We start from the raw sequence: 23,287 nt of genomic DNA on the forward strand, positions 1-23,287 counted from the left end.
TTAAGAAGGGTAGCAAAGATAATCCAGGTAATTATAGGCCAGTGAGCCTGACGTCAGTGGTAGGGAAACTGCTGGAGAAAATACTGAGGGATAGGATCTATTCATTTTGGAAGAAAATGGGCTTCTTCGTGATGGGCAACATGACTTTCCCTGCAAAAAAAACCATGTCTTACCAACTTAGTAGAATCTTTTGAGGAAGTGACAAAGTTGATTGTGGGAAGGGCTGTAGATATCATATACATGGATTTCAGTAAGGCATTTGATAAGGTTCTCCATGGTAGGCTGGTGGAGAAGATGAAGTTGCATGGGGTCCAGGATATACTAGCTAGATTGATAGAGAACTGGCTGGGCAACAGGAGACAATAGTAGTGGTAGGGAGTTTCTCAAAATGGAGAATCTTGACCAGTGGTGTTCCACAAGGATCCGTTCTGTTGTTTGTGATATATGTAAATGATCTGGAGGAAGGTATAGATGGTCTGATTAGCAGGTTTGCAGATGACACTAGGATTGGTGGAGTAGCAGATAGTGAATGGGGACTGTCATAGAATGCAGCAGAATATAGATAGATTAGAGAGTTGGACTGATGGAGAAAACCGGCAGATGAAGTTCAGTCTGGCCAAATGTGAGGTGATGCATTTTGGAAGATCCAATTCAAGAGTGAACTATACAGTAAATGGAAAAGTCCTGGGGAAAATCGATGTACAGAGAGATCTGGATATTCAGGTGAAGATGGCAAAGCAGGTCGATAGAGTGGTCAAGAGGGTATATGGCATGCTTTCCTTCATTGCCGGGGTATTGAATACAAAAGTTAACAGGTCATGTTATAGTTGTATAGGACTTTGGTTTGGCCACATTTGGAATACTGTGTACAGTTCTGGTCGCCACATTACCATAAGGATGTGGATGTTTGGAGAGGTTGCAGAGGAGGTTCACCAGAGTGTTGGAGTATGGAGGACACTAGCTATGAAGAGAGCTTGAGTAGATTAGAATTATTTTCATTAGAAAGACAAAGGTTGAGGGAGGGACCTGATTGAGGTCTACAAAATCATGAGGTATAGACAGGGTGGATAACAAAAAGCTTTTTCCCAGATTGGGCGACTCAGTTACTAGGAGTCATGAGTTCAGGTTGAGAGGGGAATAGTTTAAGGGAGATTATACATGGAAAGTTCTTTACAAGAGGGTGGTAGGTGCCTGGGATGTGTTGCCAGCAGAGGTGGTAGAGATGGGAATGATAGCGTCATTTGAGATGTTCAGGTTTTAATTTTGCCTGCTGAGCTGGTAACTTTGTTCTCAGATAGTCCATCACCATGCTAGGTAACATCATCAGTGAGTCTCTGTTGAAATGCTGGTGTTCTTGTCCCACTTTCTATTTGTGTCTAGTCTTTAAAGATGAGTGATATCATTTCCGGTTCTTTTTCGGGGGTTGATAAATGGGATCCAAATCAATGTGTTTATTGTTGGAGTTCTGGTTTGAATGCCAGGCCTCTAGGAATTTCTGTGCGTGTCTCTGTTTAGCCTGTCCTAGGATCCACTTGGACTGAGACAACACATCTATCCTAGAACATTCTAGAGAAACACATGAGAAACCCTAGAGATTTGACATTCAAACAGGAACTCTATCAATAAACACATTGAATTGGACCCTATTTGCCAACCACTGAGAAAAAGAACCAGAAATGATATCACCCACCTTTAACAGACCAAGACACACAATAGGAAGCAGGACAGAACACCAGCGCTTCAACACAAGCTCACTGACGTTACCTGGCTTGGTGTCGAAACTTCTGAGAACAAACCTACCAGCTCAGCGACCAAACTTACAAATCTTCTCAAATATTCTCATTTAAGATGTATCTGGGCAAATACATGAATGGGCAAGGAGCAGAGGGATACAGATTTTTGAAAAGTAGGTAACAGGTTTCTGGATTGGCACAGGCTTGGAGGGCCGAAGGGCCTGTTCCGGCATTGTAATTTTCTTTGTTCCTTGTGCTGTAGGTAGACTCAATGCTTTTAGGGAATTCCAGGATTTTGATCCAGTGACAGTGAAAGAATGGCAATATATTTCCCAGTCAGGATGATGAGTGACTTGGATGGAAAATTGCAGGTGGTATTTCCCATCCGTTTGCTACCCTTGTCCTTCTAGAATGCAATGGTAGTGAGTCTGGAAAGTGCTGCCTCAGGTTCTTTGCTGAGGGCTCAGTGGTTAGCACTGCTGCCTCACAGCACCAGGCTCCCAGGTTTGATTCCAGCCTCTGGCATCTGTCTGTGTGGAGTTTGCACGTTCTCCCTGTGTCTGCATGGGTTTCTTCCGGGTGCTCCGGTATCCTCCAACAGTCCAAAGATGTGCAGGTCAGGTGAATTGGCCATACTAAATTGCCCGTAGTGTTAGGTGCATTAGTCAGAGGGAAATGGGTCTGGGTGGGTTCCTCTTCGGAGAGTCATTGTGGACTGGTTGGGCCTAAGGGCCTGTTTCCACACTATAGGGAATCTAATCTAATCTTTCTGGAGTGCATTTTGTAAATCGTACACACTGCTGCTACGGAGGTGTTGGGTGGTAGTGGATGTTTGTAGATGTGGCAATCATGCAGGATGCTTTTTCCTGGATGATATCAGGCTGCTTGTGTGTTTGAGCTGCATCCATCCAGGCAAGTGAGTATTTTGTCACTATCCTGACTTCTCAATGGTGGACAGGCTTTGAGAATTGAGGAGCTCAGTTACGAGCAGGAGTATTCCTAGCCTCTGACCTGCTCTTGTAGCCACTGTGTTTATGTAGTGAGTCCAGTTAAGTTTCTGGTCAATGGTAACCCCAAGGATGTTGATAGTTGATGAACTCAGTGATGGTAACACTTTTGAATGTCAAGGGACAGTGTTTAGATTGCCTCTTATCGGAGTGGAGAGTGTGGTGCTGGAAAAATACAGCAGGTCAGGCAGCATCTGAGGAGCAGGAGAATCAAAGGCATAAGCCCTTCTTCAGCAATGGTCATTGCCTGGAGGTTGTATGGTACAAATGCTACATGTCAGTCCAAGCCTGGATATTGTCTGGACCTTGTTGCATTTGAACTTGAACTGCTTCAGTATCTGAGGATTCGTGAATGGTGCTGAATATCCCCACTTCTGACCTTATGGTTGATGAAACAGCTTAAAGCGATTTGAGCCTAGGATACTATCCTGAGGAGTTCCTGCAGAGGTGTCCTGGAACCAAGAGGATTGACCTCCAACAATCACAACCATCTTCCTACATGTAACTCTAGGTATAACTCTAACCACTGGAGAGCTTGCCACCCAATACCCATTGTTTCCAGTTTTACTCGGACTCCAGGATGCCACTGTTTAAGTATAACTCTGGTAGAGAAATGCTGTTGGCTGCCAGAGTGGCTCTTGTTAACTTATATTATTTACAGACTTTAAGGAGCCTTGTCTTCACCAGGGTGCTGGTGGAAGATATTTTGCCTATTAGAATGTTTTATGTTCTATTGAGTTCTGTTTCACAAGAGTCTCATTTTGGTCTAATTAGAAACTGTGTGGCTTTTATTGTCTCCCTGCCTTTCCAATATGCTGACTTTTGCACCTTGTTGCACAAGCTTTTAACTTCAGTGAGAATGGAAGCCTTCCTTGAAAGTTCGTTTTTACTGCTGTTTCCATCAAAGGCAGTTTCTATTTGCACTTGAAAAACAGTCTGTCTTTTTGCTTTTCAAGGTTTTATGGTATGAAATAATTAATAAGAGGAATTTATATCCCAGAAAAATGACAAAATTAACAAAAATTACTGTGTATTTCAGTTTAGAAAGCATGGGACTTGAAAATCACAAGGACGGCCTGTAATTAAGTGTGTATTTACAGATGCAACATACATCGAGCTGTCCATCAGACTTTTAGTTGAACCCTTTTTAAATAACTCTCTTTTTTAAAATTACAAAAATTGGCATTTATTACATTAGTTATTTAATGGTAATCTTCTGGCTAGTGTGCTCAAGTAAGGAAAGTTGTTTGAGATTATATACAGTGAAAAAAACTGTAGTGGTACTTTTACCAAGGCAATCAGCCAAAGAAACTTGAATTTATCCTAATAATCAATTAGCAAACCATTTTGATGAACTTTTCCTTCAATTGCATGACTCAATGAGCAACCCAAATTCAATCTTTTGTAAAGTGCCAATTACTCTTATACAATTGTGACCATTTCTCAACTTGTGTCTTTTCAATAGTTAAAGAAAAGCTGACTGCAGATCCTGATAGCGAGATTGCAACTACAAGCCTAAGAGTTTCGTTGATGTGTCCCGTAAGTCTCTTAAATGTGTCACTTGATCAGGGTTTAGTTGGGAAATGGGGGGGTCATTAAGCAATGCTTTTCTTCTTCATACCTCAGGCAAGCACACATTGGACTCCATGCTCTGTATTCTTGCTTTTATTGTGCGAGTTATGTGAAGCTTTGAAATAGTCATTTTTTTTACAAAGCAAAGTTCTGTGGAATATGATCATTCAGATGCTGTGATCTGAGCAAATATTTGTGGCAGGGATTCTTTTGACTTTGTAAGCTAGCATAAGTTCTCCTTGCAGAGATTTACCTCCCAAGTCTTTTACAAAAGAATGTTTTGCTATTTGGAATTATAAATGTTTTTCATAAGAGAAATTGAAAAATGTTATTATGTTACAGTGTGTTTTCAAAAGATTTTTTGTAGTTTCCAATTTTCCTGCATGTTAGATAATGGCTTAAAAGTTCAAAATTAAATTTTGTACAATTTTCTTTAATATTTCTTTTCCCTAATATTTCACATTGCTCAATTTCATTATAGATAAATGTACTAACTAGTTTTATTATCATGATTAAAGTAGACATATTCATTTAATTTCACAAGCGCAGACGTTACAGGTATGGTTCAGTATTGATATTTCAGTAACCCTTTTAAGAGTATTAATAAGTTAACCTCGATTTATTTTTTATTTTATAGTTGGGGAAGATGCGACTGATAGTCCCTTGCCGTGCAGTCACCTGTACACATCTACAATGCTTCGATGCTGCCCTCTATCTTCAGATGAATGAAAAGAAGCCCACGTGGATTTGTCCAGTCTGTGATAAAAAGGCATCCTATGATAGTTTAATAATAGATGGGTATGTCCAGACCATTAGTATCAAAATTGATTCAGTACAACCTTTTTAAAACAAAATTGTCTCTTGAATTTTCCACAAGATTCAGGAATAGAGAAATGAATTTTTAATAGGTTGCAGAAATTATATAATGCTTTGGAGTTAGTAGAGAAATGTTGTATATACTAGTGTAAAAGTCAATCTAATGAAACTTGATTCCATGATTTTTAGCTTAAAGTAGGTTTTCATATACCTCATAGGAACAGGAGAAGGACATTTGATCCTTTGGGTCTGCTCCACCGTTGTGGATTGTGGGCTATTTAGCTGTTCTTTTACATCTATTCTCTTGTCTGTAACATAACCTTTGATGACTTTGGTCTATCTAAAATCTGTTTATTTCAGCCATGGATAAATTTAAACACTACTCTCCATTAACTTCTGGGGAAGAGAATTCTACACTACATTGACCCTCAGAGAAAAATGTTGTCTTCTGTCTTAAAAGTAAAACCACTCCTTAAATTTTAGTCTCCCATCACCAGCGGAAGCATCTTCCTGTATCCACTCTGAAATGTCCCTTCAAGATCTCATACATTTTATTAAGTTCCCCAGTCTCTCACTATTCTGACCGGGAACCATATTAATGTTCCATCATTATTGCTGTGTCTAAGTCATAGAACTCCTTTCCTAACAGCACTGTGGGTGTCTGTATACCTAACAACTGTATTAGTTCAGGAAGGTAGCTGCTGCCACCTTCTCCAGAGTAATTAAGGATAGGCAACAAATGCAGCCTCGCCAGAAATGCTCACATCCCAAATATGGAATTATAACTTCTGCAGATATATTGAAAAACTCAATTCATTATCCATTTCAGAAAAATTATACTTGCCATACTCTGTCCAGTTCCTACCTGATATGCAGAAGCTTACAGATAAGAAAAAAAGTAACAAAAAAATTAACATAGCAATAGAATCCAGGGACGAACTGCTAGAGTGAGCATTAAATAAATAAATAAATAAATATTTGGGTCTTACGTCCTTATTCATTGTGCCTCGGCCTTCCTTCAAAAAGGTGGCTCAGCCCTCATCAATTAGGTGCGAGTGAATACCTAGTTCAGATTCCCCTGTAATAGAGGTTATGTAAGGGGCTGGGGGCCATCAGCATGATATTTTCAAATAGTGCAGTCGTTATTCTTTTTTCGTCACCTGTCCCCTGAGAAACATTGTAACAGCGGGTGCTTCCATTTCCTATCGCAGGGTGTTAAAATAGAATCCAAGAGAGAAAGAGAAAAAGAACAAGTGCATGGTGTGGGTGGTCCTTTCCCCATTACCTTGTGGATTCTTTTGAGAACCATGAGGTGTGCCAGGCAGGTGTATTTTAATAGAAAGTAAACTGCTCAAAAATATTACCTGTGTAAAATTTACTACTTATCTTTGACTAAAAAAATTGCACTCAAAAATTTGACTTTTACCTAAGTGTATGTGTTAGCTGCATTTGTGGACACAGGTTTTGCAATTCCTGCGGTGGCAGGGGAAGGTGCCAGGATGGGAGAGTGGGTGGTTGGGGGCGTCGTGGATCTGACCAGGTAGTCACGGAGGGAATGGTCTTTGCAGAAGGCGGAAAGGGGTGGGGAGGGAAATATATCCCCTGGTGGTGGGGTCCGTTTGGAGGTGGCGGAAATGTCGTCGGATGATTTGGTTTATGCAAAGGTTGGTAGGGTGGTAGGTGAGCACCAGGGGGATTCTGTCCTTGTTACGGTTGGAGGGGTGGGGTCTGAAGGCGGAGGTGCGGGATGTGGACGAGATGCGTTGGAGGGCATCTTTAACCATGTGGGAAGGGAAATTGCGGTCTCTAAAGAAGGAGGCCATCTGGTGTGTTCTGTGGTGGAACTAGTCCTCCTGGGAGCAGATATGGCGGAGGCGGAGGAATTGGGAATACGCGATGGCATTTTTACAGGAGGTAGGGTAGGAAGAGGTGTAATCCAGGTAGCTGTGGGAGTTGGTGGGTTTGTAAAAAAAATGTCATTGTCAAGTCGGTCGTCATTAATGGAGATGAGTTCCAGGAAGGGGAGGGAGGTGTCAGAGATGGTCCAGGTAAATGTAAGGTCAGGGTAAAACACATTCACCAACACATTCCCCCCTCCTCCCTCTCCTCCATCCAAGGCCCCAAGGGAGCCTTCCACATCCATCAAAGTTTTACCTGCACATCCACCAATATAATTTATTGTATCCGTTGCTCCCGATGCGGTCTCCTCTACACTGGGGAGACTGGACACCCCCTAGCAGAGCGCTTTAGGGAACATCTCTGGGACTCCTGCACCAATCAACCACACTGCCCTGTGGCCAAACATTTCAACTCCCCCTCCCACTCAGCCAAAGACATGGAGGTCCTGGGCCTCCTTCACTGCTGCTCCCTCACCACCTAAAGCCTGGAGGAAGAACGCCTCATCTTCTGCCTCGGAACACTTCAACCCCAGAGCATCAATGTGGACTTCAACAGTTTCCTCATTGCCCCTTCCCCCACCTCACCCTAGTTCCAAACTTCCTGCTCAGCACTGTCCCCATGACTTGCCCTACCTGCCTATTTTCCTTTCCACCTATCCACTCCACCCTCCTCTCTGACCTATCACCTTCATCCCCACCCCCATTCACCCATTGTACTTTCTATGCTACTTTCTCCCCACCCCAACCATCCTCTCATTTGTCTCTCCACCCTGCCTCTAGTCCTGATGAAGGGCTTTTGCCCGAAACGTCGATTTTCCTGCTCTTCGGATGCTGCCTGAACTGCTGTGCTTTTCCAGTACCACTCCAATCTAGAATCTGGTTTCTAGCATCTGCAGTCTTTGTTTTTACCCTGTTGTAGGTAGATATTAAACTGATGAAAAAAGTCAATCCGTTATGGAGGTCATCTGTTTCTTCAAGAAACAAGGCTTGAAAATAGTGCAAAAGCATAAATGGAATAATAATTGTTATATCTAATTTGATATTTTATTTTCGTTTAATTCATTCATGGGGTGTGGGCATCACTGACGAGGCCATTCTTTATTGTCACGGAAGCAGTTAAGAGTCAACCACATTACCATGGATCCAGAGTCATATGTTGGATAGAACCAGGAAAAGCTGGCAGAGTTACTGCTATTAATAGATTCACTAAAGGACACTGGTGAACCAGCTGGGTTTTGATAACAATCAATAGTTGTTATATTGTTGCCATTAGGCTAGATTTCTATTCCAGAATTTTAATGAATTGAAGTTTGACCATTTACTATGGTTGGATTCAAACCCATATCTCCAAAACTTTAACCATTGGTTTTGGATTACTGGTCCAGCAACCTTACTGCTACACCACTGACTCCCCTAAATATTTTGTGCAAAAAACAAAGAAAATTTACAGCTTAGAAACAGTCCCTTCGGCCCTCCAAGCCTGAGCCGATCCAAATGTACTGTTTAAACCTAACGGTCAGTTCCTAAGCATCTGTATCCATCTGCTCCCCACTTACTCGTGCATCTGTCCAGGCGCATCTTAAATGAATCTCCCGTGCCTGCCTCTACCACCTGTGCTGGCAACTCGTTCCAAATGCCCACCACCCTTTGTGTGAAGTACTTGCTGCGTGTATCCCCCTTAAACTTTCCACCCCTCACTCTGAAAGCATGACCTCTCAATATTGAATCCTTCACCCTTGGAAACAGCTTGTCTCCATCCATCCTGTCTATACCCTTCATGATTTTGTAAACCTCAATCAGGTCTCCCCTCAATCTCCATTGTTCTAATGAAAATAAACCTAACCTACTCAACTTCTCTTTATAGCTAGCACCTTCCGTGACAATAAAGAATGGCCTCGTCAGTGATGCCCACACCCCATGCAGGCAACATCCTCGTAATCCTTCTCTGCACCCTCTCCAAAGCATTCACATCCTTTTGGTAATGTGGCGACCAGACTGTACACGGTATTCCAAATGCGGCCGAACCAACGTCCTATACAATTTTAACATGACTTGCCAGCTCTTATACTCAACACCCCATCCAGTGAAAGCAAGCATACTATATGCCTTCTTGACCACAATATCCACCTGTGCAACAACCTTCAGGGTACAATGGACCAGCACTCCCAGATCTCTCTGCCCATCAACTTTTCCCAAGGCTCTTCCGTTCATTGTATAATTTGCTCTAGAATTAGTCTTGCCTAAATGCATCACTTCACATTTGTCTAGATTGAAATCCATCTGCCACTTTTCCGCACAACTCTCTAGTCTATCTATATCCCCCTGTATTCTTTGACAGTCCCTTATGCTTTCTGCTACTCCACCAATCTTTGCGTCATCTGCAAACTTGCTGATCATACCAACAGTGTCCTCTTCCAGATCATTTATGTATATTACAAACAACAGTGGCCCCAACACTGACCCCTGTGGATCAAATACTACTGTCTGTCTCCTGTTGCTCAACCAGTTCTTCATCTACCTAGCTAGAACACCCTGCATACCATGTGACTTCACTTTCTCATTAGTCTACCATATTATTTGTAGAAATATAGAATCAAATTTTTGAGTTTTGTTCAGTCAAAAGTTAAAATTAGGAGTAGACTATTCAACTCCTTATGCCTTACGGCCCCATTCAGTCACAGCTGATCTGTTTCTCAACCCCCACTCTCCTGCTTTCTTGGGCCGGGTGCTGGCAGGTGCGACTAGATTGGGTTGGGATATCTGGTCGGCATGGACAGGTTAGACCGAAGGGTTTGTTTCCATGCTGTACATCTGTCATTTTTATTCTGTGTGTCATTTTTATAAATGACCCGGAGGAGGGGCTAGAAGGTTGGGTGAGCAAGTTTGCGGATGATGCGAAAGTCTGTGGAGTTGTTGACAGTGAGGAAGGATGTGGCAGGTTATAGCGGGATATAGATAAGCTGCAGAGCTGGGCAGAAAGGTGGCAAATGGAGTTCAATGTAGCAAAGTGTGAAGTGATTCACTTTGGTAAGAGTAACAAGAAGATGGGGTACTGGGCTAATGGTCGGATACTTGGTAGTGTGGATGAGCAGAGGGATCTTGGTGTCTATGTACACAGATCTCTGAAAGTTGCCACCCAGGTAAATAGTGCTGTGAAGAAGGCATATGGCGTACTGGCTTTTATTGGTAGAGAAATTGAGTTCCAGAGTCCTGCGGTCATGTTGCAGTTGTATAAGACTCTGGTGCGGCCACATCTGGAGTATTGTGTGCAGTTTTGGTCGCCATACTATAGGAAGGATGTGGAGGCACTGGATCGGATGCAGAGGAGGTTTACCAGGATGTTGCCTGGTATGGTAGGAAGATCGTATGAGGAAAGGCTGAGGCACTTGGGGCTGTTTTCATTGGTGAAAAGAAGGTTTTAGGGGTGACTTGATAGAGGTGTAGAAGATGATTAGGGGTTTAGATAGGGTTGAGCGTGAGAACCTTTTTCCACGTGTGGAGTCAGCTATTACGAGGGGGCATAGCTTTAAATTAAGGGGTAGTAGGTATAGGACAGATGTTAGGGGTAGATTCTTTACTCAGCGAGTCGTGAGTTCATGGAATGCCCTGCCAGTAGCAGTGGTGGACTCTCCCTCTTTATGGGCATTTAAACGGGCATTGAATAGGCATATGGAGGATAGTGGGCTAGTGTAGGTTAGGTGGGCTTGGATTGGCGCAACATCGAGGGCGAAAGGGCCTGTACTGCGCTGTATTTTTCTATGTCCTATGTTCTATATGACTCTAACTGTTGATCTCCTTGCTAATCAAGGGCCCATCTATCTTTGTCTTAAATGCGCTCAGTTATGTGGCCTCTACAGCCGTCTGTGGCAATGTGTACGACAGATTCATACTCCTTGTCTCCGTTCTAAAGGATCATCCCTTCATTCTCACTCTTTGCCTTTGGTTCCTAGTCTCTCCTTCCAGTATCCTTCTAAACTCTCTCGAGTTACAGACCCACAGTCTTCAACTGCTCCTCACGTAACGAGTCTTTTCTCCCCTGTGATCGTTCTTGCAAGCCTCCCCTCAGAACACTAGCATATCCATTCTAGATACAGGGCCAAAAAACCGCTTATAACATTACAATGCGGTCTGACCAAAGCTTTATACATCCTCAAGGCTACATGTTTGATCTTGTATTCTAGCCCTCTTGAAATGAATGCTAATATTCCATTTGCCTTTCTAGCTGCCAACTAAACCTGACTTTTACCATGCAATTCCAAGTACTCTGTAATCTTATCCTTAATGGACTGTCAAATCTTTCCAACAACCAAAACAGGCTAACTAGTCTATAATTTCCTGTCTTCTGCCTCCCTCTTAAGCAAGAGTGTTGCATTAACCATTTGCCAGTCTGCTGGGACTGTCCCTGACTCCAGTGATTCCTGAAAGATGTCTCTATAATTTCTTTAGCTATCTCACTTCAGTATCTTGGGATACAGTTCATCCAATCTGGGTGATTTATCCACCTTCAGACCTTTCAGTTCTTCCAGCACTTTCTCCTCCGTGATGGCCACGACACTGAATCCTGCACCCTGACTTCCTTTGAAGTTCTGGTATGTTGCTAATGTCTTTCACCATGAAAACTGATGCAAAGTACCTGTTTAGTTCCTCCACTATTTCTTTATTCCCAGCCTCATTTTCCAGTGGTTCAATGTCCTCTTGCCTATCTCTTAGGTTTTATATATCTAGCTAGCTTACCCTAATATTTCATCTTTTCTTTAGTTATCCTGTGCTGGTTTTTAAAGGCTTCTCAGTCTATGGCTACCTGCTAACTTTCACTACATTGACAGCATAAAAGCAAAAGCATACACTGACTTCCCTTGTCAGCCATGGCTGCTTTGCTCCCCACTTAGTATGTTTCTTCTTCCTTGGGACGAATTTCTGCTGTGCCTCACAAAAAGCTTCTCCCATTGTTGCTCCACCATCTTCCCTGCCAGGCTTCTTTTCCAAACAACTCTGGCCTTCTGCTCCCTCATGTCTTTGTAGTTACTTTTATTATACTGTTACATCTGTTTCCAGCTTCTCCCTCTCAAAATGCAGGGTGAATTCTATCATATTATGGTCACTGCCCCTTAGGAGTTTGTTCAGTTTAAACTCCCTAATCAAGTCTGCCCCATTACACATCACCAAATCCAGAGTTGCCTCTTCCCTAGTGGGCTGTATCATAAGCTGCTCCAAAAAAAGCATCTCATAAACATTCCACAAATTTCTTTTTCTTGAGGTCTGCTACCAACCTGAATTTTCAAGTCCGTCTGCATATTGAAGTCCCCCATGATTATTGTAATGGTGCCTTTCTTGCATGCCTTTTCTGTCTCCTGATTTATTTTCTTGCCCACATCATGACTACTGGATGTAGGCTTGCTCACTGAGCTGCAAGGTTCATGTTCAGACATTTTGACACCATCCTAGGTAACACGTTCAGTGAGCTTCTAGACGAAGCATTGCTGATGATTCCTGCTTTCTGTTTATATGTTTGGATTTCTTTGGGTTGATGATGCCATTTCCAATGGTGATGTCATTTCTTGTTCTTTTTTTTTCAGGGGGTGGTAAATCGGGTCCAAGTCAATGTGTTTGTTGGTGGAGTTCTGGTTGGAATGCCACTTTTCTAGATGCATGGCATTTTGTGTTTCTCTTTATACTGTTGGTGCCTCTGTGGACCACGACACCTGGATCTTGCCTCCCCAATCCAAGTTCATCTGCAGCCTAAATGAGATAGCCTGATCCTGGGCACCAAGCATGCAACACAGTTTTTGGGACACTGGATTCTGACCACAGTGAACAGTGTCTATTCCTTGTGACCATGCTATGCCCGATTACAATCTCATTTCTCTTTTCTCCCCCGCCCAAGTGATTCCTTGTAATATGATGCTATAGTCAATTTGCTTATCTTCCCTACAGCTCCCACTCTCATCCACACAGGGAGCAAGAATCTCAAAGCTGTTAGATGAACTCAAGGGCTAAGACTCCTTCACTCCTTCAGTACTACCTCCTGGATCTCCCTATAAGGTGGCCAGCTAAAATCCTCACATAGAGGAATGGTGTGACTCAAACTTCACAGCCTATGTTTTTTACTATTCTAACATCTTCCTTTAGAGCAAGGCCAATCCCAGCTACCTCTAACAACTTCACTCCACTCTGTCCTGGTTCATCTGTCCTTTTCCTAATGACCAGCGCAAAATGGCAATACACTTTTCTAAAATTGAATCTATCCACGTCGCATAACAACTCATTTAAATTAGCGTTTCTCCAGCATGAGTCTAAATCTTTTCCAATGTTAAATACCTGTATCCCATTTTACTTCTGTGTAACTTGATTTCCTGGATACACGCAGTTGTCCTTCATCTGTCGGTCCCTCTGTACACCCTTCTCACATTCTCTGTTAAGAGTTTTCAGCCAGATTGATTGTACTCCTTGAGCACTTGTCTCAAGTCATTAGCTACTTCTCCTGCCTTTTTAAGGCAAAAAGCAATCCTCAACACTTGCCATTTGGTATTAATCACTAAGGTAGCTCTCTTAAATCACCTGCTTAGTCATTCTCTTTCCTATGCACATTGCCTTGGAGTAGTTTATTGTGCTATAAATGCTTCCTAAATCCAATTGTTGGTGATTCATTTGCTGTTGCCTGTGAGTTTGAGTATTATCGGGATAATTCGTCGATCTTAAAATGCTCATCTCAGTCCAATTCCAAATCCCTCTGTCGCCTTGCCCTTTTTAATTTTTGTAATATCATGGAGCCATTAACCCTTTTGAAGTACTTGCATTGTTCTTATCCTAGTGTCTTGAACTTCATCTGTGTAATTTTAGTCTCTTCACCATCAGGCGATTGACTGTGTGGAGTTTGCACGTTCTCCCCGTGTCTGCGTGGGTTTCCTCCGGGTGCTCCGGTTTCCTCCCACAGTCCAAAGATGTGCAGGTCAGGTGAATTGGCCATGCTAAATTGCCCGTAGTGTTAGGTAAGGGGTAGATGTAGATGTAGATGTAGGGGTATGGTGGGTTACGCTTCGGCGGGGCGGTGTGGACTTGTTGGGCCGAAGGGCCTGTTTCCACACTGTAGGTAATCTAATCTAATCTAATCTAATCATTAGGTGTGCCATCTGTTGCAAAGCCCAAAACTGTGAAACTCATTTCTTAAATTATCTCACTACCCCCTTTTCCTCTTTTAAGATATTCTTCAAAACATATTTTTTTCTCAAATTTTGATCATTTGTCTAGGGCATCATCTTTCTCTGTAGCTCACTATCAATTTTTGTTTTATAATACTCCTGTGAAGTGTCTTGGGAGCATATAAATAAGGTACAGGAGTAGATCATTTGGCCCCTTGATTCTGCTATATTATTCAATACAATCAGATTGCCATGATCTTAACTTCAAATCCACATTCCTGCCTACACCAGTAATCTTGCATTCTCTACTTCACCTTTTATGCAAAGAAAGTTCTAATGATTCATGATTTTAGATCAGAGTGGTGCTGGCAAAGCACAGCAGGTCAGGCAGCATCCGAGGAGCAGGAAAATCGACATTCCAGACAAAAGCCCTTCATCAGGAATAGAGGCAGGGTGACTTCAGGGTCCTACCTGCCAATCTTCTTCCCACCTATCCGCTCCCAGAAGAAGATTGGCAGGTAGGAACCTGGAGGCACCCTGCCTCTATTCCTGATGAAAGGGCTTTTGCCTGAAACGTCGATTTTCCTGCTCCTCGGATGCTGCCTGACCTGCTATGCTTCTCTTTCCAATCCTCTCACTTCCTCCAAACCAAAGGAGTAGCCATGGGCACCCGCATGGGCCCCAGCTATGCCTGCCTCTTTGCAGGATATGTGGAACAGTCCATCTTCCGCAGCTACACTGCCACCACCCCCCCACCTTTTCCTCCGCTACATCGATGACTGTATCGGCACTGCCTCGTGTTCCCACGAGGAGGTTGAACAGTTCATCCACTTTACCAACACCTTCCACCCCGACCTCAAATTTACCTGCACCGTCTCAGACTCCTCCCTCCCCTTCCTAGACCTTTCCATTTCTATCTCGAGCGACCGAATCAACACGGACGTAAACCGACCGACTCCCACAACTACCTAGACTACACCTCCTCCCACCCTTCCCCTGTAAAAACGCCATCCCATATTCCCAATTCCTTCGTCTCTGCCGCATCTGCTCCCAGGAGGACCAGTTCCAATACCGTCCAACCCAGATGGCCTCTTTCTTCAAAGACCACAATTTCCCCCCAGATGTGATCGACGATGCCCTCCACCACTCCTCCGCCCTTGAGCCCCGCCCATCCAATCGCCACCAGGACGGAACCCCACTGGTCCTCACCTACCACCCCACCAACCTCCATATACATCATATCATCCGTCGTCATTTCCGCCACCTCCAAATGGACCCCACCACCAGGGATATATTTCCCTCCCCTCCCCTATCAGCGTTGCGAAAAGACCACTCCCTCCGTGACTCCCTCATCATGTCCACACCCCTCACCAACCCAACCTCCACTTCCTGCACCTTCCCCTGCAACCGCAAGAAATGCAAAACTTGCGCCCACACCTCCCCCTTCAACTCCCCCTCCCACTCCACCAAGGACATTGCAGGTCCTTGGACCCCTCCATCGCCAGACCATAGCAACACGACGGTTGGAGGAAGAGCGCCTCATCTTCTGCCTAGAAACCCTCCAACTACAAGGGATGAACTCCGATTTCTCCAGTTTCCTCATTTCCCCTCCCCCCACCTTGTCTCAGTCAAATCCCCTCGAACTCAACACCGCCTTCCTCACCTGCAATCTTCTTCCTGACCTCTCCGTCCCCACCCTCACTCCGGGCTATCACCCTCACCTTGACCTCCTTCCACCTATCGCATTTCCAACGCCCCTCCTCCCTACTTTTTATCTTAGCCTGCTGGACACACTTTCCTCATTCCTGAAGAAGGGCTCATGCCCGAAACGTTGATTTTCCTGCTCCTTGGATGCTGCCTGACCTGCTGCGCTTTTCCAGCAACACATTTTCTGCTGTGCTTTTCCAGCACCACTATGATCTAAACTCTGGGTTCCAGCATATGTTGTCCTCCATTTTTGCCTAATGATTTATGATCCTCTTTTTTTTTGCCTCATCTGTTTTAAATGGACAAGCACTTAGTTTTAAACAGTGACTATTTCTAGACTCATCCATAAGAGGAAACATCCAGTCATAGAACCATTAAATCTCTACTGTGTGAAAATAGATCATTCAGCCCATCAACTCTACACTGACTCTCCAAACAGCATCCCATTCAGACCTAACCCCACCAGCATCCCAGTAACCCTGCATTTACCATGGCTAACTCACCTAGCCTGAACATACCGAGGCACTTTGCTGTGGCCAATCTATCTAACCTGCACATATTTTGACTATAGGAGAAACTGGAACACCCAAAGGAAACCCATGCAGAAACTTGGAGAATGTGCAAACTCCAGTCCATATGCATTCAAGACCCCTCAAAATTTTGTATCTTTCAAGTAATTGGGTTGTATTATATTAAAATCTGTACACAATTGCAGGTTGTCAAGTGTTTTTGTATTTTAGATTTGTGCCACAGACAGGTCCGTAACAAGATGATATTGGTAATGCCAAAATTCACTATCGGGGAATAGTGGCAGTATGCTCATTTTTATAACCCTTTTCTTTCTCCTTTGTAGAATAAGAGGTGCCCTGTCTGGGTGTGGAAAGTGAAATATTTAAGCTTTGGTTGATGGTATTTTAGATTTCAACTCTTTATTAATATTGCAGTAACTCTTAGTTTTCTCTTCCAGTCTGTTTATGGAAATCCTGAATTCTTGCACAGATGTAGATGAGATTAAATTCCAAGAAGATGGCTCCTGGTGTCCGATGAGGCCCAAAAAGGAATCTTTAAAACTACCCAACTCTCAATGTACAAAAGTTGAACTTTCATGTGAGTTCTGAGATGTGTGGATACTTTCTCTGGAGAGTGATTTCAATGTTAAGTGTTTATTCTTGCTTTCTTAATGTTTATGTAATTTGGTACATTATAAATCTGGGGGTTAAATTAGCCAGAAAAATAGTGCACGCACACTTTTTTTAAATGCTCATTTTTCTCCTTTTTCATAACTGACTATATTGCCTTGAGCCAATCTACATAATTAGCAGACAGTGGTTATTTGAGTTCATTATGTTTTTTATTCTTTTATTGTGCTGTGATTCATTGAAGTGTAATGGTGAGAATTTGGCATGCCAGCAACAGAGATGCACAGGTTTTCTTGCTAAAGAAATATAGTCAAGTTGGATGCTAAAACGTTGTTTTGATGTAATATGCTGAATGAACCAATCTTCTACAGTCTGTGACCTATAGAGTGTTTCTTCAAATTAGCATGTAATCTGTCTCAAACCTTCAACATTTATTTAATTATTGGCATTTCTGTAATGGTTTCACTAGTTAAAGAGGCTCTAGTTACTTTGACGAGGTATGTGGAAAAGAGGTACTGATACAAAGAAGATGTACTTAGAAGGGTGTCTATATAAGTTTTAAAAAGGATGAGGTTTAAAAGAGGAGGAAATGGGAGAAAATTTTGAGTGGAACCTGGCAACTGAAGGCAGCGCCGCTATTGAGGCAGCACAAGGAGGAACTGAATACAGAAATAGTCATGTCAGAGGAACAGATATTGTAAAGTTAGAGAAGTTTGTGGATATTGAGCAAAGTGTGACAGTGAAGGAGTTTAAATAAGAGCTTGTTTTTATATTTTGAGGTCTTTGTTAGATTAGCAAGGCAAATGTTTGGAAGGTGCAGATTTGTTTTTGAGATTGGTGTGTAAACATTAGAGGCTTGAGTAATCGGGTGCCTTTGGAGAGTACAGAATGAAAGACTGACAAGGAAAATATAGGAATGATTTAGTCTATATTGGAAAGCTCAAAGTTATTGTATTTGACCTCTGTCTCAGCTCCATGCCCTCGCCACCATTTCCGAAGACAGTAAATTTAGAAGGATGTGTAGGCCATTTGGCTTATTGAGCCTACTCTGCCATTCAGTGATCCAATGGCTGATATTATAATCCTGAACTCCACTTTACGGCCTTATCCATGTAATCTTCCATTCCCTTCCTGATTAAAAGATTTGTCCATCTCTGCTTCAAATGTACTTAATGACCCAATCTCAAGAGCCCTTTGTGGTAAAGGATCTACAGATTCACTACTTTCTGAGAGAACAAATTCCTCCTCTGTGTTAAATAGGTGGCCCCCTACTCTGAGATTATGTCATGGTGCCCTAGACTGTCCCACAATGGGAAATAACCTCTCTGCATCTACCCTGTAAAGCCCCCTATGAATTGCATGTTTTAATAGGTCTTCTGTCATTCTCCTCAACTCCAATGAGTGCCAGCCCAAGCTACTCAACCTCTCGTAAGAAAATCCCTTTGTACCTAGAATCAAACTTTCCTTCCCCCTTTCCTGGAGCTTTGTCTCGGGTTGCATGGGACTATTTTGAACTTCAGGAACCTATTTGAGTTTTCAATTCTAAATCATCTCATAGATGTCACTTTCATCCATCTCCATAGCACCACCCTCCACCCAAGCCTTTGTCACCTCCAGACTCTGCTATTTTAATTTTTGTTTTCTGGAAGAAGCTGATCAACTATTGCTCCTTATTCTTCTGTTCTTATCCAGGCTGGTACTCTGCAATTGAAAAAAAAAAGTTGCTCGGAGTGTACAGTCTAATGACATTTGCAAATCAGGATTGTCCAGATGTGTTAAATAATTTGCCTGCTCTCTTGATCAGAGAATGATATTTGATGTGGGAGAATAAACTTAAGGTGGAAAGAATAGGAGGCATTTTTTAAACACGACTTATCTTGGCAATCAGCATCATAGCAAGCCTTTGATCATTTTAAAACTGAGACCTGTTCACTTATAAAAACAAAAACGAATATATTCGTCATCTGTAGGAATAAGAGATTTTGATTTATTTCTGATGAAAGATATACATCTGAAATGTCAGACTGATTATTTTTCACAGTTGGCAATTGACATGCTACGTATTTCTATTTTCAAGTTTTATTTTAGAATTCCAGCCTTTACCTCCTTCCCTTGTTATTTTCCTATTGTTTTCTAATTCCAGCAACTCCAAACATAACTAACAAGACTGCTTCTGCAGTGCCAACCAGTGAAGCAAATATCAACAAGAAGGTTGAGGTTATAGATCTCACTATTGAAAGTTCATCTTCTGATGAGGAGACAGAACCTCCACTAAAGAAGAGGTGCTTATATCCAGCAGATACAGAGGACACTGCCAGCAAAGGGTTAGTAAGATGTATATTAAGATGTTATTCTTAACAAATGATTTTTGCAGGCAAGAGGTGTTTTTATTTCTTCTGGATCTTTGTTCCTGTAGCTGTTGTTGCTGTATCATGATTCTGTAGATGCTGCCAACCATCTTTTCCTTGTTCACTTGATGCATTTTTCACGTGAGAATAAAAAATAATTTTCTGGTGAAAATGCAGCATTGTAACTGTAACTGACCACCTGCTGTCATCAGGTGCTAGTGTATATGTGAGGTGGAGTGAAACCCCTTCCATTGGATAGCTGCAAAACTGTTTTGAATTCAGTTATCTCAGATTTTAATTAAAACAGTACTATTCAACTCTTATGTGATGGGATAGCATAGGGGGATGAGCTGTTCACAGGTCGGCGCAGCATTGAGGGCCAAAGGGCCTGTTCTTTGCTGTATTGTTCTATGTTCTATGTTCTTAGGAGCCAATTACAAGTGAGTGAAAGAGAGGAATTCTATTACTAAGAAATGCAACTTCAAGTGCACACATGAGCACAAGTATGAAAGTTTAAAAGGAGTGACTGTCCATGACATGGAGTTTAAAAAATTCCTTGGTGCTAGCTTTAACATGAAATCATGGTTGGTTAACTGGTGACGTATATTCTCAACATTAGCAAAATTTGAAAATATCTTGAGTCCTCAACAAATTGTCCAAATTGTTTAATCAAAATATTTTTGAGACAGATGAGTGAAAGAGAACAAACCTTCCAGTTTATAAAAGAAATCCCATTTTTTCTCTCTTTGCCTACCCAAAAGATGTCGCCTGTAAGGTAGTTCCTATGTGTTCTCCTCTGTTTCACTTGCAACTCCCCAGGCTGGATGATATCTCAGCAACTTTCATCCCAAAAGATGTAACTCAAATGGGAGGTACAGAGTTAAGTGACTGGTTTTAGTCAATTTGATTTCGGTTCATACTTGGTTGAGCTTATTGATGGTTTCATGAACTGGCTCAACCAGTAGTCAAGTGTTAAAAATCGCACAGCACCACAGTGCAACAGGTTTATTTGGAAGCACTAGTTGCTGCTCCAGGTGGTTGTGGAGTATAAGAACATAAGACACAGAATTTATAGCAAAAGATTACAGTGTCATATAGTGATATATTGAACAAACCTGGCTTACATAGAACATAGAACATTACATGCATTACAGGCCCTTCGACCCTCGATGTTGCGCCACCCTGTTATACTAATCTGAAGCCCATCCCACCTACACTATTCCATGTACGTCCATATGTCTGTCCAATGACGACTTAAATGCACTTAAACTTAGCGAATCTACTACCGTTACAGGCAAAGCATTCCATACCCTTACTACTGAGTAAAGAAACTACCTCTGACATTTGTCTTATACCATCTCCCCTCACGTTTGCCGTCCCCATACTTGGAAAAAGGCTCTCCCGGTCCACCCTATCTAACCCTCTGATTGTTCATTTCGAATGGGTTGTAGATTTTGGTTCATTAATATGTAAGTCCCAGCACGGTGGGCGGCACAGTGGTTAGCACTGCTGCCTCACAGTGCCAGAGACCCAGGTTCAATTCCTGCCTCAGGCGACTGACTGTGTGGAGTTTGCACATTCTCCCCGTGACTGCGTGGGTTTCCTCCGTGTGTTCCGGTTTCCTCCCATAGTCCAAAAATGTGCAGGTTAGGTGAATTGGCCACGCTAAATTGCCCGTAGTGTTAGATGTAGGGGTAAATGTAGGGGAATGGGTATGGGTGGGTGCACTTTGGCAGGTCGGTGTGGACTTGTTGGGCCGAAGGGCCTGTTTCCACACTGTAAGTAATCTAATCTAATCTAATCTAACTTCTTTTAAGTCATTTTCTCAAGATAACTTAAGGTTTTATAACAAAAGGTGACATCTCAGCTTAGACAATGCATTAAAGGTGTGAGGTCAGAGTCTGTCTGTATCCCATTCATCAGTCAGACTGCTTCTATTTCCAAAGTGGAATTTACAAAATATTATGTGTGTTGACTGGTCCAGCAGAGGCTGATAGCCAAATATAGTTCCCATGAGGCTGGTCTTAACCAGGATCTTGGGTTCATGTCACACTCCCTTGACCCTTCTACACTATATACTCTCTTTCATGTGCGCGCACACAGACCATCTCTCATATGCTCTCTCTCATTCTCTATCTCAACCTCTGTCTCTGACTGTCTGTCTCTCAACCCCTGTCTCTGTCTATCGCGCTCTCTGTTGCTCGCTCTCTGTCTCGCTTATTCATGCATACACCTAGAAATAGAACAAGTCTGACTCAAGATTGGGATACAGACTGAGAATTTGTCTTGCAAACGTTTCGTCCCCTGTCTCGGTGACATCCTCAGTCTTTGGGAGCCTCCTGTGAAGCGCTTCTGTGCTGTTTCGTCCAGCATTTATAGTGGCCTGATTCTGCTGCTTCTGGTTGTCAGTTCGAGCTGTCCGCTGTAGTGGCCAGTATATTGGGTCCAGGTTGATGTGTTTGTTGATAGAATCTGTGGATGAGTGCCATGCCTCTAGGAATTCCCTGGCTGTTTTCTGTTTGGCTTGCCCTATAATGGTAGTGTTGTCCCAGTCGAATTCATGTTGCTTGTCGTCTGTGTGTGTGGCTACTAAGGATAGCTGGTCGTGTTGTTTCGTGGCTAGTTGGTGTTCGTGTATACGGATAGTTAACTGTCTTCCTGTTTGTCCGATGTAGTGTTTTGTGCAGTCCTTGCATGGGATTTTGTACACTACATTAGTTTTTGCTCATGTTGGGTATCGGGTCCTTTGTTCTGGTGAGTTGTTGGCTGAGAGTGGCTGTTCGTTTGTGTGCTGTTATGAGTCCTAGTGGTCGCAGTAGTCTGGCTGTCAGTTCAGAAATGCTCCTGATGTATGGTAGTGTGACTGGTCTTTGGGGTTGCGGCATGTCCTCGTTCCATTGTCTCTCCCTTAGGCATCTGTTGATGAAATTGCGAGGGTATCCGTTTTTGGCGAATACTTTGTATAGGTGTTCCTCTTCCTCTTTTTGTAGTTCTGGTGTGCTGCAGTGTGTTGTGGCCCTTTTGAATAGTGTCCTGATGCAACTTCGTTTGTGTGTTGGGGTGGTTGCTTTCATAGTTTAGGACTTGGTCTGTGTGTGTGGCTTTCCTGTAAACCTTTGTGGTGAATTCTCCGTTCGGTGTTCTCTGTACCATCACGTCTAGGAATGGGAGTTGGTTGTCCTTTTCTTCCTCTCTAGTGAATCGGATTCCTGTGAGTGTGGCGTTGATGATCTGGTGTGTGTTCTCTATTTCTGTGTTTTTAATTATTACAAAGGTATCATCCACGTATCTGACCCAGAGTTTGGGTTGAAGTTGTGGTAAGACTGTTTGTTCTAACTTTTGCATTACTGCTTCTGCTATGAGTCCAGAGATCGGTGAACCCATGGGTGTTCCGTTGATTTGTTCGTATATTTGGTTATTGAATGTGAAGTGTGTTGTGAGGCACAAGTCCAGTAGTTTAAGTAGGCCGTCTTTGTTGATAACAGACAACAGGACGTTGAACCTATGTCTGTCCAGCAGGTTGGCTATTGTTTCTTTGGCTAGTGTTTTGTCAATGGAGGTGAACAGTGCCGTTACATCGAATGAGACCATAGTTCTTCCTTGTCTATGTGTATATTTCTGATGATGTCCAAGAATTCCTGTGTCGATTGTATAGATTGTCTGGATCCGCTGATCAGGTGTTTCAGTTTCTGCTGTAGTTCTTTGGCCAGTTTGTGTGATGGTGTCCCTGGTAATGATACTATGGGTCTGAGTGGGATGTCTGGTTTGTGCACTTTGGGTAGTCCATAGAATCTGGGGGTGTTGTTGCTTTCAGATTTCATTCTTTGTAGGTCAGACCTGGTTATCTGTCCGTTTTTTTGTAGATTCCTCAGTGTGTTGTTTATCCTATTGGTGAGCTGTGGGGTGGGGTCAAACTCCCTCTTTTGGT

General features: G+C 42.8%; 1 protein-coding gene across 2 annotated transcripts in view; it reads left to right on the top strand.

Annotated features, from left to right (window-relative positions):
* pias2 (protein inhibitor of activated STAT, 2) overlaps positions 1-23,287 on the top strand; it is an 80,938-nt gene that overhangs the window by 44,888 nt on the left and 12,763 nt on the right. For both annotated transcript variants that reach the window (XM_072574972.1, XM_072574978.1), the window contains exons 8-11: positions 4,206-4,279; positions 4,950-5,110; positions 16,840-16,979; positions 19,155-19,335. In XM_072574972.1, coding sequence (XP_072431073.1) covers positions 4,206-4,279; positions 4,950-5,110; positions 16,840-16,979; positions 19,155-19,335 — 556 coding nt within the window. The remainder of the gene's footprint in view (positions 1-4,205; positions 4,280-4,949; positions 5,111-16,839; positions 16,980-19,154; positions 19,336-23,287) is intronic.

This window comes from Chiloscyllium punctatum, chromosome 1, assembly GCF_047496795.1.
Source record: "Chiloscyllium punctatum isolate Juve2018m chromosome 1, sChiPun1.3, whole genome shotgun sequence".
Lineage (NCBI taxonomy): Eukaryota > Metazoa > Chordata > Chondrichthyes > Orectolobiformes > Hemiscylliidae > Chiloscyllium > Chiloscyllium punctatum.